The 12,442-nt window shown below is 37.2% G+C and overlaps 1 protein-coding gene across 6 annotated transcripts in view; it reads right to left on the reverse strand.

Annotated features, from left to right (window-relative positions):
• MRTFB (myocardin related transcription factor B) overlaps positions 1–12,442 on the reverse strand; it is an 85,386-nt gene that overhangs the window by 53,058 nt on the left and 19,886 nt on the right. For 5 of the 6 annotated variants that reach the window (XR_008732157.1, XM_055709865.1, XM_055709869.1 and 2 more), the window contains exon 3: positions 8,733–8,899. Coding sequence is in view for 5 of the 6 variants with exons in the window: in XM_055709865.1 (XP_055565840.1) it covers positions 8,733–8,886 (154 nt within the window). In the remaining variant the exon portion in view is untranslated. Of the gene's footprint in view, positions 1–8,732; positions 8,919–12,442 lie in introns of those variants that run through there. The other variant, XM_055709864.1, reaches the window with a different exon arrangement.

A 12,442-nucleotide genomic window follows, 5' to 3' on the forward strand; every position in this document is an offset into this window, starting at 1 on the left:
CCTCACCCCCAACTGCTACTTACAATAAATTTCTATTCTGCTTTCTTGTTTTGTTTAAAAACCCCACAACTATTTTTTTCTCTCTACCAGTACACAAGTTACTTGCTTCAAACACTTAAGACATCTGTCAAACAACTCGGCAGTAAATCTTACACAGTCTTATGCCTGTATTTAAGACAAATGTACAAAACCCAAAACATTCAAGTCTCTCATCTTCATACTGTTTTGGTAGTAAAACAGCAAGTATATCTTTCTATTTGCTTTTTCAAAAAGTAATTTTTGATTTTTTTTGAAATTGCATTGTGTACTATGCAGTGACTAAGGAATTACCTCAGAAGGACTGGAAACTTGTGCCGGTACTCTCCACCACTGTGGTAACAAAGACCCAAACAACACAAAATAAACAACCCAAACAACTACCTCAGTTACTCTTCCCAGAAAAATCCCAAACATGTACCGTGATACCGTGAAATGTATAAGTCTGCATGTTCTACTTCTCCCACTAAAACCCACACTAATTCCTTTTAAGGGAGGACATATGTTGGCATTGTTCACTGTTTAAATAAAAATTCCCTACCATTCAGCCTTGCCCAACATATAAATAAATAAATAAATATTTAATTAGTGTATATATAAAATACATAAAAATATATTTTTATATGTTTAACTGTACATATATATAGTTTTTAAAGGCCAATATTTGGTCATCCACCATGCTACCTATGATTTGCAAAAGGCACATCTGCTAAATAATGCGCATCCATTACCAGTTCTGTTTGCACTACATTACCTTCTTGTAGTAGCTGTAGCACAAGCTAACATTTCAACGATAATATACGCAGCTAAAATTTAGTTCTAACAATTTAAAACTAGTGTACAGTGGAATATAAAATTAACATTCTTTTCTAGCTATGCATTTAGTTATCCACAAGGAATTTCGGCTGGGGGGGGCGGGGGGGGGGAAGTCACAATAAGACAGTTTGATCAAGAGATCTCTTTTAAGGAAAACATACTTTACATATCTCCTGTAATCACTCAAACGCCAAGCCCTCCAACAGGATCTTTTCATATATACCAGATGCCTTAAATTGAGTCAGTCACAGGTCATGTCTCCCATGTTAATCTCTTCACAATAAGCAGATAATTTAAAAAAAAAATATGTATAAATCAAACTAAAATGATGGAATGTTTGTTTAGAAGTTTACCAAACGGAATGGCCCTGCTGGAATTCTTTCATGTAGCCTGTGAAAATGTCAGAATATATTTCATTTAAGAGGTCATAGTCCCTTGAGAGCTGTGAGTTTTGGCCTGTATGTCTTTTCACATGCTTTAATATTTGAAAATTGTTCCTTGTCGACACTGACTGATGCCCTGGGAATGCTAGGATTGTGGGAATTGGCAGCACCAATGACAAAGACAGACTTACTGGGAAACCAGTACCTACTCAAGTTTTACTCTCTCATCTCTTAACAGATAAGACAACATTCAGATACATACAGGGAGACCAAAAGAATCCACACATTAAAAGACATCTGTTTTTTCTACCGACACTATTTGTTAAAAATAAAAACAAAACAAAACCCCAACCAAAACCAAACTCTCCAAAAAACCCCACAACACAAAGACAAATATATATTAATTACAATATGCTGTGTGCTCTTACAAAGGATTATTTAGTAGAATATTTACACTGGATGTTCCATGGGCTATTAAAACATTAAAGGAAAGACAAATCACATAACTGCTGAAGTTGGAAGCAACCTCTTGAGATCACTTCACCCAAGTGCCTGCTCAAGCAGGGTCAGTTGGAACAAGCTGCCCAGGACTGTGCCCAGTCAGATTTTTAATATCTCCATGGATGAAGTCCACAACCTCTCTGGGCAACGATTCTACACATGTACATTATATATACACTGTATTATATATAAATACAACCCCCACCCCTTCTGTTGTAAACTTATATAAATTGTATACTACTTCTATACCTAGATATGTATTTTAGAATATACTTTGAGGTTTTGGGGTGTTTTGTTTTGGGAGGGGTTGTTTTGTTTGCTTGGTTGTTGTTCTGGGGGTGGTGGTGTTAATCAGAATATCTGGATGTTGTTTTCCAGGTTCCATTGCTTTCAGCTTAGTGACTATGAAACTGTTGAATTTAAGATGTGCTAATCTATTACTTTAATCAGAACTAAGTTTTCCATTTGTTGTTCTCTAGTCTTCCCACCAGCTGTCTTTTCTCCACTTCATCTCTCCCAACTCTGGAGAAAACACCTTCTAAGCACAGTAAGCTACCCATGTACCATTAAGACAAGAAAATGTATGTCTAAATGCAGATCTTACGAGTGGAAAAAGCCTGTTGTACACAGATTCAAGGAGAACGTCCCAAATTTCACCTGATTCCCCTAGTATCAAATTTGCAGCTTCAAATCTATTAACTGCACAAAGGATTAAGAATTTGTTCAGAAGCCATAAAGCTATGCCAAGAATGCATGCTATCAGTGCTACATAATGAGGGAGTGGAAGATAAGAGATAACAGGCAAACTAAGATACCCACAACTCTTTTGGATGCCAGAAAAGTTCTCGGTTCATCAAATTTATTTAAGCAATATCATTAGGTTAAGTATGATGTAGATTTCATTCAGTTATTTTGAGAACTGTCCTGTCTCCCAGCCAGCTCAGCTGGTCCCTTAGGAGGACTCAATATATATATTGTTTAGAGTTTTTTTGTTTTGGTTTGGGCTTTTGTTTGGGGGGTGTGGTGTGTGTGTGTTGCATCTTCATCTTAATTCAGTACAGTTCTGCTCCCACAAGCTCTAGTGGCCCCATAGGAAGCTGTCATTCTCATCTGACCTTCAGTGTCTCAAGATCTTTGTTCCTGAGCGTCACTGTTTTACACAACCAGAGGCCCCCATTTCCTTGGGCGATTTCTTCTTATAGAGATTTTACTAGTCTTACTTTAACGTGTTTGCATCCCAAGTTGGGTTTTTTTTTCCTGGCAAAACATTCAAGACTCTCAGCTTTCTTCTCAATTAGCTCAATTCTGCTGTAGAATATTAGCTGCTAGCCATCAAAAAGCAAGACCTAGCAAAGCCACGGTAGGCACATCACAACCTTTTCTACCCCCCTCCAGTACAACCCCAAACAGAACCACAATGCAATCCTGTATCTAGTCTGCTTCTGAGTTTAGAGAAGCACTAGACACCCATTAGCTGGAACAAAACTGCTTCTCCACACAATGCAGAGGACAGAGCAGGCACACGCACAATCTGAAATGATTTATTGCTAAGACAAAGTGCTGAAGCAGGCCTAGTGCTGAAGGACAGTCAACGGCCCAGATAGGAGCCAACCAGTTCTCACCCGTTTTACAAGAATATAATCAGGCTCTCATCTGTGAATGACGACTGCACAAGAGTAACTCATGTGCCTCCTTTTCAAAAACTAGTAGCCGCAGTCACAAGGAGCTTCTGGCACAGTGGAATAGTCAAGGAAGCCACTGCAAAGCCAAGAGGCTGCTGTAAAGCATTGAAGCTAGGACCTTTTCATTTTACGTGTCACCTTTGAAACAACTGTGGTTGCACAGCTGCTGGTACCCAGACCTTCACACCTACCTGCACCAGCCAAAGTGGCACACTCACCAATTCTGGGCAAGTACTAATTCAGCATGCAAAAAGCTCTGCTTTATGCAGTGCCTCCTTTTTTTCATGGTATCTGCATGTGCAATCTCTTCCCACCCTTTCCCTCTGAAACGGCAGGTTGGAAAGCTGCAAGCAGCATCATTGCCCATCCACCCTCCTGCTGTCAGCAGCAGACAGCCTATCCTTCCCTCCCTTGCCATCTCCTGGCTCTCAGTCAGAAGCTTGTGAAACTGTGGTACAGTGTGTGGGTGGCATATTGTTCTGACTAGTACTTCAGCTGTGCCATGATGCCTGCTACTGTGTCATTCTTCCTCTACTGCAGTCCAACTAAACAACACCTAGTCATCAATTTTCTCCCTCCTGCTCCCAAAGAAGAGCCTCATCTCTGTCACTTTTCTTCACCACCAACCACTGCCCTTCCTAAGGACACAGCATCTTGTCCAAGAAAGCAAATGCAGTGCACACAACCTGGCATCCTTCAGGCAGAGATACAAACTTAAGAGCCTCTTAATGCCAAAACGTTCTGTTTCTCAAACTCCATTCATGTGAGGAGCCAAAGTCCTCACATGGCAGACATCGACTATACACCAGTGGTTGCCATTAGACTGTGGAAGGTGTGTCTTCAGTGTCCACTCAGTAGGTGGCAAGTGTGAAAAGCAGAATCAATGAAGAGGTAACTTGCTGGTTTTGGCAAGTAGAACAAGAGTTGGCCTCCAGAGAACAGGCACAGCAATATGCTGCAATAAATGGCACAAATTTACATGCTCAATACATTGTATGTGTTGCCTAATTATCCAGAAAGATGTAGACTAATGAGAAACTGAAATTAATTTCATTAGTAATCCAGTATTGCCCACGGCCATTAATTTGAAAAGAGCTCAAAAGAAAAAGGGGAATCTTAAAACTGTGACAGACCAGAAGACCAACATACAACATCCTGGAAAGATGCTTCTTTGTTTTTACACCCAAATACATACACAATGTTACCTTCTACAAACAGTTTGTTGCTCTAACCCCAAACAATTACAGTGTTTGCTTTACAGATGGTTCAGTTGAATTATTTCAGCCCTGCAATAAAACCTTTATCTAGCAAATCAGCTTGAAAACTCCCATTATTTGTCCTCCTATTGAAATATGAAACATAAATTGGTTAGTATTTGTGTTTCACTGACTTTTTATGATGGGAGACATCTGTCTGAAAAATGACATTTGAGAAGACAAAAATATGTTGCTACCCTACCCCCAACCCCATGGAATTATTAGTTTGTCTTTACTCAGGGAGTAAACATCTGCGTGTAGTAAATGGCTGGAGAAGGTGAAGATGCTGTTGCCTCCAAATGTTTGTTATTGATCCCTCTACTGGAAGGTACAGCCTCTTCAACAGCGTTGGCAAAGCATTTAGGTGTTCCTTTGCCAACTCAAGGGACAACAGTTCCACTGGAGCTTACGTCTAAACCATGAGATTTTGCAGCAAAAAGTACTGAGCTATGCTCACTTGAACTCTTATGCCAGCTTTACTGTATGACTATGATCTCTGGGGGCAGACAAGGCAGGGGAAGAGGAGTAAAGCGTACAAAAAAGACAAGGTGGTAACATCTCAAATGACTGTTGGCTCACCAGGCACGAGCCTGCAATGTCATGTAGGTTTCTCTTAGCTGCTGCGATTACCTCCATGGTAAACAAAACCAAAGCAAAGCAATAAGCCTCCCACACTTCTACTGTCGTTGGAAAAGCCTGAAATGCAATTTCTGTACTAGCCTGTGCAAGCCAGCTTAACAACGGTATGCAGAACAACAGAAGAATAATTCAGCCTTCTACCGGACTACTGCCAAAATACTCATTCAAGTAAACAAAAGGTTTGAAGGATCACTATCAGAGCATATAGTAAGCACAATGCTTCCTGCATAAAAATATTTAACAAAAACCCTTTAAACATTTCAGAATTTTTTTATGAAGTGCCACTGTATTTCTGTATACTGATATCGCTTATGTGGACAGACTCTATAAAATAGTGACAGGTTAAAACACTCCTAAAGAAATGCAATTTTGGTAAAAAGTAAAAACAAAGAGTAGTAAAGCTACTTTTAGTATGAATCCATCAAGTTCAAATTTTACTTTTACAAATTTTCCTCTTTCATAATTTCTATCAAAAATTTGTTTTAAACCAAATTATCCAAAATCACTACATCTGAAATTACGGCTGAGCAATAGTTTGGGTGCTCTGGAGGATGACAGTGCCCAAACCTCTTTCTGTTGTTTTAAGAAAGCAATTTGAACACAAACATCCATTTCTTCCAGGAAAAAAAGCTGCCAGCCAGAATAAAGTCAAATACTGTCAGGTATTTCCTATAAGGACAGGAGAAAAACTAAGAGGCTCCCCTTAAGGTAATTTAGGAATTATTTAAATACTACTAAAGCAGCGTTCTCTCAGTGGCAGGATGCTTAAACAACATTAGAAAGATCTATAAAACTGAAAAGGATAGGAAATCACATCCGTGTCCATCAAACACTTCTTTATCATGTCTGTCAGACTGTGCTCCTCCAAAAATTCCTCAACTACATGGTTTCTCGGTCTGCCTTGCGTATTGTTGAGCCTTTTCCTTTCCAAAAGCAACAGAGTTGTGCTAATGGCCTTGAAAATAATACCTAACCTTTTGGCCAAGCCCAGCCACATGACTTGGTCTTGCCACAGAAGACACAGATGACATGAGGCCATTGTTCGTTATGTGAACTTCATAAAATCTCTTTCTCAAAGATGACATTAAAATCTTTGTGGGAGGCCTGATACTATGGAGAGATGCTCAAAAGTATCCTAAGTCATAAAAGGAATTATAATAAATAATAAAGAGTAACAGGGTAACAGTTCCTGAGTCAACTGGCACAGAGGAGTGAGGCAGCTTCTCAAATAATTCATTTTCCCACCACCACTTTACTTACGAAAATCTCCTCTGCTACTTCAACAAGCCAGAGCCCTTAAGCATTAAAATCTCTCCCTGCTGCCTCTTCTTTGGAAAATAAACAAGAAGCAGATTATATATCAAGACAATACAAAACCTACCTATAAATTAGTTCACTAATTCATGAAAGCACAAAAATATTTTCAAGTTATGGGAAGAATGCCTAAGAAAAGCAACAACTGTCCAATACAGAAAAACTAAAAAAGAAAGACTGAAGAGCAAACATGGCAAAGTTTAACTATGTACCAATTTTACTGCTTGTTTGACTATTTATTAGTAAAAGCAGGAAGATAACAAAACAATGAAATTAAGTGAAGGGAATAAATATGTACTTAACACAGTCATAGCAAGGTTTGGCAAAAGAGAAACTAACAAGCTTGCCATCCATCTCCTAAGGGATCTTTCCTGTTTCATTTAGTGCATTCTTGTGGCAGTAGCCTTCAGAAATGAGAAGTTTGACTTATTTAGGCTCAACATAGATACTTGTGTCATCCATTTTGGTTTTTCAGGCAATTAAAAAAAAAAAACAAAACAGCAGATTTCCCAGAGGTATAGTTACACACAGGATGCATAAAAAACCCACTACATTCTCTTGTTGATGAGGTTTACGAGTTAGTTAAGTGTTGGCATTTTTAGGTCTATTATGAAATAGCTTTCTATAAATACATGTTTCTGTTGCTTTCTGGATAAAAAGGTAAAATGATATAAGCTATCTTACAACAAACTTCTGGTACAGACATATCAATTTAACATCAAATGGTAGCAAACAAAAACCAATGCCTCCCAAGTTACATGTTTTTCTTCTGCCATACAAAAAATAATTCTTATGGATGCAGAGCCAAAATATTAATAAAACAGCTGCAGGTCCCTTAGTTTAAAATACTTTGAATATATTGTATCAATTAACATAGTATTCTGTGTTTCAAGATCTGCATACACAGAAAACAAACAAGGAAGTAATTGTACAAGACAAGCTCAAGTACTCGAAGAGGCGGTTATTCCACATTTATGTAATACTAAGCCTAAGTCTCTCCGCTACCGTATTTTCGCTTTATTATGTTTTTCATTCTTGGGAGTACTATATAATACTGAGGATGTGTACACAAGGCACCACATAGTCCCTCTTTGTGTAAACAGAAGCATCTTGGTTATAGACAATGTTCCATGTCTTTCCGGAACACGGGATACCATGACTTGGACCTGTCCCCAGGTATTTGATATATATATATAGCCTAGTAACATATATCCCTGTTTTTTCTGCTTTAAAGCCAGGGTATTCAGATAGTTGTTGTTGTTTGCTTTAAAGCCAGAATTTTCAGATAGTTCTTGTCTTATTTAATATTGCTTATACTTTTACAGCTGAATTAATCGATAACTGTAGCTAAACTGATTTAAAAAAATGCTTAAAGAATCAAATAACTAACATAATAATTTCAGTGTTCCTACTATTTACTGCAAATACTGGAAAACAAATCTTCATTATTAGAAGATACCAGCGTGAGAAAAAAAGAAACATCAAAAAAAAAGGTCCTGCCTTCTGCCCAATAAAAATGAGCCTACATATGGATTCAGACCTAATTCCTCCTGATGCTTACTGTAACAGTGGAAACACTTTTTTTCTAAGTTGCCATGCCAACATCAACAATGAGAAAAGATACTGGAAAGATTCCCAACATGTAGATCTTATTTTTCTTTCATTTTTCAGCCTTGTGAATTAAACTTTCAGGGATACAAAGTGAAACTTCAATTCTGTACTATTTTTGCATAAAAAACCCTGTTCTTGATAATGATCCCTTTTTGTCTGATAATAATACAACCCTCAAAAATATTTAATTAATACTTCTATTATACACTAGCTGTGGTTTTAAAACTATTAAAAAATCTAAACAACTCCATTCTATATGCCTCAACAGACCATTCCAGCTGGTGTTTTGAAGTCAGACTTACAAGTTACCATGACAGATAAAGCTGATCAGGACAGATTTCACAACAAACACTGTAGCACTACATAATGTGGTTTGGGAAGAGCAGGTGAAGAGAGTCAATTAATGTTATTTGAAGAAATCAAACAAACATTATTCCCACAGAAAAAAACCTAAGCAATGCAGAGAAAAGAAGAACAACCGCTTTTGCACTCACCATTCTTCCGTTCATTGAGAGGAGGTAAGTACTGATTGGGCTGCAATGAGAGCTCCTTAAACTCATGTGCAACTGCTTCGCTATGAGGACTAGGAGCAAGCCGTGTTAGTGATCCGGAGTCATCCTCAGCATCTGCCGTCCCCAAGTGATCCATTTTGTTAAACTGTCTGGAGACAGGGAAAGCAAGCAGTCTCTTAATCCCACTATAGCTGATAACACTAATAAAGAAAAAAAAAATCATGGAGACACATTACTTGGTTTTTTGTTTGGTTTTTGGTTCTATCAGTTCCTTTGCACACAAAATTCAACTTTAAAATTATGTAGGTTATCTACTAATTTCCCACAGATATTAAGTGTTTGCAAAAATATAGTTAAGCAATGTATTTACAAGCAATTAAACAGTTGTTTGGTTTTGAGAAGCAGGACAGTTTCTCCAGTCTCTTTGGCAGAAAAATTACACAGTCTTAAATGCCCCTATGAATGCCTGGAGGTTCCTGTGCCCTACCCTTCTAGCAATGGACACAGCCCATTCATCAGCAAAACTTTTATTATTTTTTTTCAGTAGCTGATACTAGAGAATGCTGAATTAATGTATGGTAACATATAAATGACTTTTAATATTTTGAAGCACTGCACAACTTTCACATGGATCAAAAATCAACTGATATTAATACAGGACTTCATACCACCCCAGAATTGTATTATTAGAACTAGTTAATCTTCAGTCGCTCCAGCAAGGAAGGCTTTTTGTCATGAATTTTTTCAAATTAATTTTATTGCATACTAGCTACTTATTGTAAAATAGTTTACAGAGTGGAATAGAAGTCTCAATTTATTATTTCTTTCCTTTCCATCATTAATGTGGTACTTAATCTACAGTGAGGAGAGACAGAAGCATGAATTACTGGTACAGGCTTTTTATAGCTCACAGAACTCTATCAAGTCATTAAAATTTCAATAAATCATTATGGGTTTAATTGAAAAGTCCATCCCTGGATTCTTGGAAAATTGAACAATAGGAAATATTAACAATTAATTAAGAACCCTAAAAATGAAGAAATGTCTTATTATTACATTGTTTGTTTATTTGTAGTTATTTTTCTTAAGAAACACTACTGCTTGCCCATACTCAGACTTTAAATTCAAACTTCAGAGATGCTGAATACAAATACCACAAATGTTGGGGTGTGTATTGAAAGGTTTTTAAAATGTAACATGTGTTTCAGTGACCATATGCAAAATATTTCAATTAAAAAACATCAAGATGACAAAAAATGCTCATGACCACCAACGAATGGCCTACACTACAAAAAGCAGTAAAGAACCATGTTACTGAAAGTGCCAATTTAAAAATAAGAAATATAAGCAAGTACTGCTTGATAATAAACCTCAGTAGAACAATTATGATGGTAAAGTACATATTCTTATTATCCAGTTACCAACTGGTGCTTTCATATTAAATGAAGACACAGTAACTTAGTGTTATGCAAGGGTTTTTTTCTTTGTTCTTAGCTTTTAGAAGCATAATTTACCCAGCTCTCATTCGATTTCCTGACATTACACTCTCCTCAAACTCCCACTCATACATACAAATTAAGTACATTATTAACCAAGCAAGTCTCTTCAGAGAAGAATTTAAGTGAAAATTTAGCTGCTTATCTGCTCATATTCACAGCATTTTATGTACCATTTATTAGCTATGAGTTACATCTTGGAGTCAATTTTCAAAGAGATTAAACCACATTAGCTGTATTCAGGCCATTAAATTAGTACGAAATTAATATAAATACCTTCTTGTACTAAAGGTTTAACACTTATTATGTTGCATGTTAGCTTCGACTAACACTTTTCCCATGACAGACAACTAGATATCTTGCTTTAAATTACACCAGTTTCACTTTTTTCACTTCTACAACACACTGCTACATCAGTTTCATGTCCATTTCTTTTTTTTCTTTTCGGGAATGTACATAAACATGGTTTTATTGCCCAGATTCAACTAGGAACAAGGCACACAAGAATTATATGCAAGATATTAAATGATACTGCTTGCAGCATTGCACTGGAACTCACAACAAGTTGACTTTTCACACAAAACATGCTGAATCTGTGGTTTGAACCTGACAAAATCGGGTTAGAAGGCAACTTTCTGGAAGCCATCTAGTCCGTCCCCCAATCCTGAGTAGGTCTACCAGCTGCTCAGGAAGTTGTCTGGTCAGGTTCTGAAAATCTCCAAAGCTGGTGATTCCAGCAACTCTGGGCAACCTCATTGTGAATGCCTTGCCCACCCCCTTCAAACAGAATTTCCTCTACTGCAAGCTGTGAGTGTTGCCTCTCGCTGTTTTGCTCTAACACAGATGATACTGATAGTGACTCTGAGATCCCAGTTTTTACTAGGGTTTCATACAGTACATGAACTTGATCACCAGAAAACCTCTAAAACCACTTTCTTCGATGCAGAACTCCAACACTAATTTGAAAGTTTCCAATTCACAGTAAAGTCTCAGGTATTGCAAATTCCTTGTCTTAAATCTTTTTGGATAAACAATTTTAACCACTGAAAAGAAAGCAGTTCATAAAAAAAAAAATTTGCAGCAAGCCTAAGCATCTACTATTTATCAGTTCACCAACCTTTACCATTACAGAATTTCACAGGCACAGGACTCTAGGAAGCAAAACCAAAACATGTTGTAGCATCCACACTGAAATACCACAACTGATGCCTTTTTTGGTTTCCTCAAGCAGTTGTCTATACCAATTGACAGAGCAGGATGAGGTCACTACACACTGTTACATGCGGAAGGACCTCCAATTTTTCGCTGCAAGGGTGATGCAAGCCCCTTCACCTACAGGCTGTTAAAAATCCAGGTATTTACTTAAATGATCCTTTTAACACTAGAACAACCCTGTCGCTATATCACCTTTGAAGGAAAGACACTCTAGAATTCCCAGAAAGTCTAAATTCCTCAGTCATATCTCAAATCACATTTTGTTCTCATGTCTTTTCATTTGTAGTGATGAACTGTTACCATATCAGACTATGGAAATATTTTTTAAGCTTAGAGCAATGAATTCTCTTGATGTTCCTGAAAAAAACCCCAAACCAAAACAAAAAACAAACATACACGAAAACACACACACCTCTACCAACATGTATAAGTTTTTCTTGCGGGGAAGGGGAGGTGGGGCGTGGGGGGAGAAGTCTGTGACCTACATCATCAAGACAGCTCCTTAATGAATCAATGAACAGAACACATAAGCCATATTATAAAGATGACAAATTGAAGATTTACAACAAGGAAACAAAAAATTACTTTGATTCTTCTCTCTTGTTCCACTAGAATCTAAAAATGGAATTCAGCTGTTCAACTTTCTAAAGACAATTTCTAAACTTTGCATCCACGTAATTACTAGTTTTAGGCATAAGGTTTTCCTTATTAATTAATAAAGTAATTCTGAAACTTAAATAATTTTCATCAATACCTTTCAAAACAAACAAGAAACAGAAAAGACATCACTATGTAAACAACATCTTTTTACACTGTTTTATGTATGAGAATAAACCACTATTTTTTTAGCACGCTGATTTTAACTGCTAGAGAAGGTGCACACAATTGCTTTATCATCAGCTGGAGGTTACAGCCAGCAGCATTTACTTCACATGAAACTAGACTCAAGATATGCAGAACATCTCCCATTTATCTTCAGTT

This window comes from Falco cherrug, chromosome 4 (assembly GCF_023634085.1).
Source record: "Falco cherrug isolate bFalChe1 chromosome 4, bFalChe1.pri, whole genome shotgun sequence".
In the NCBI taxonomy this organism is placed as follows: Eukaryota; Metazoa; Chordata; class Aves; order Falconiformes; family Falconidae; genus Falco; species Falco cherrug.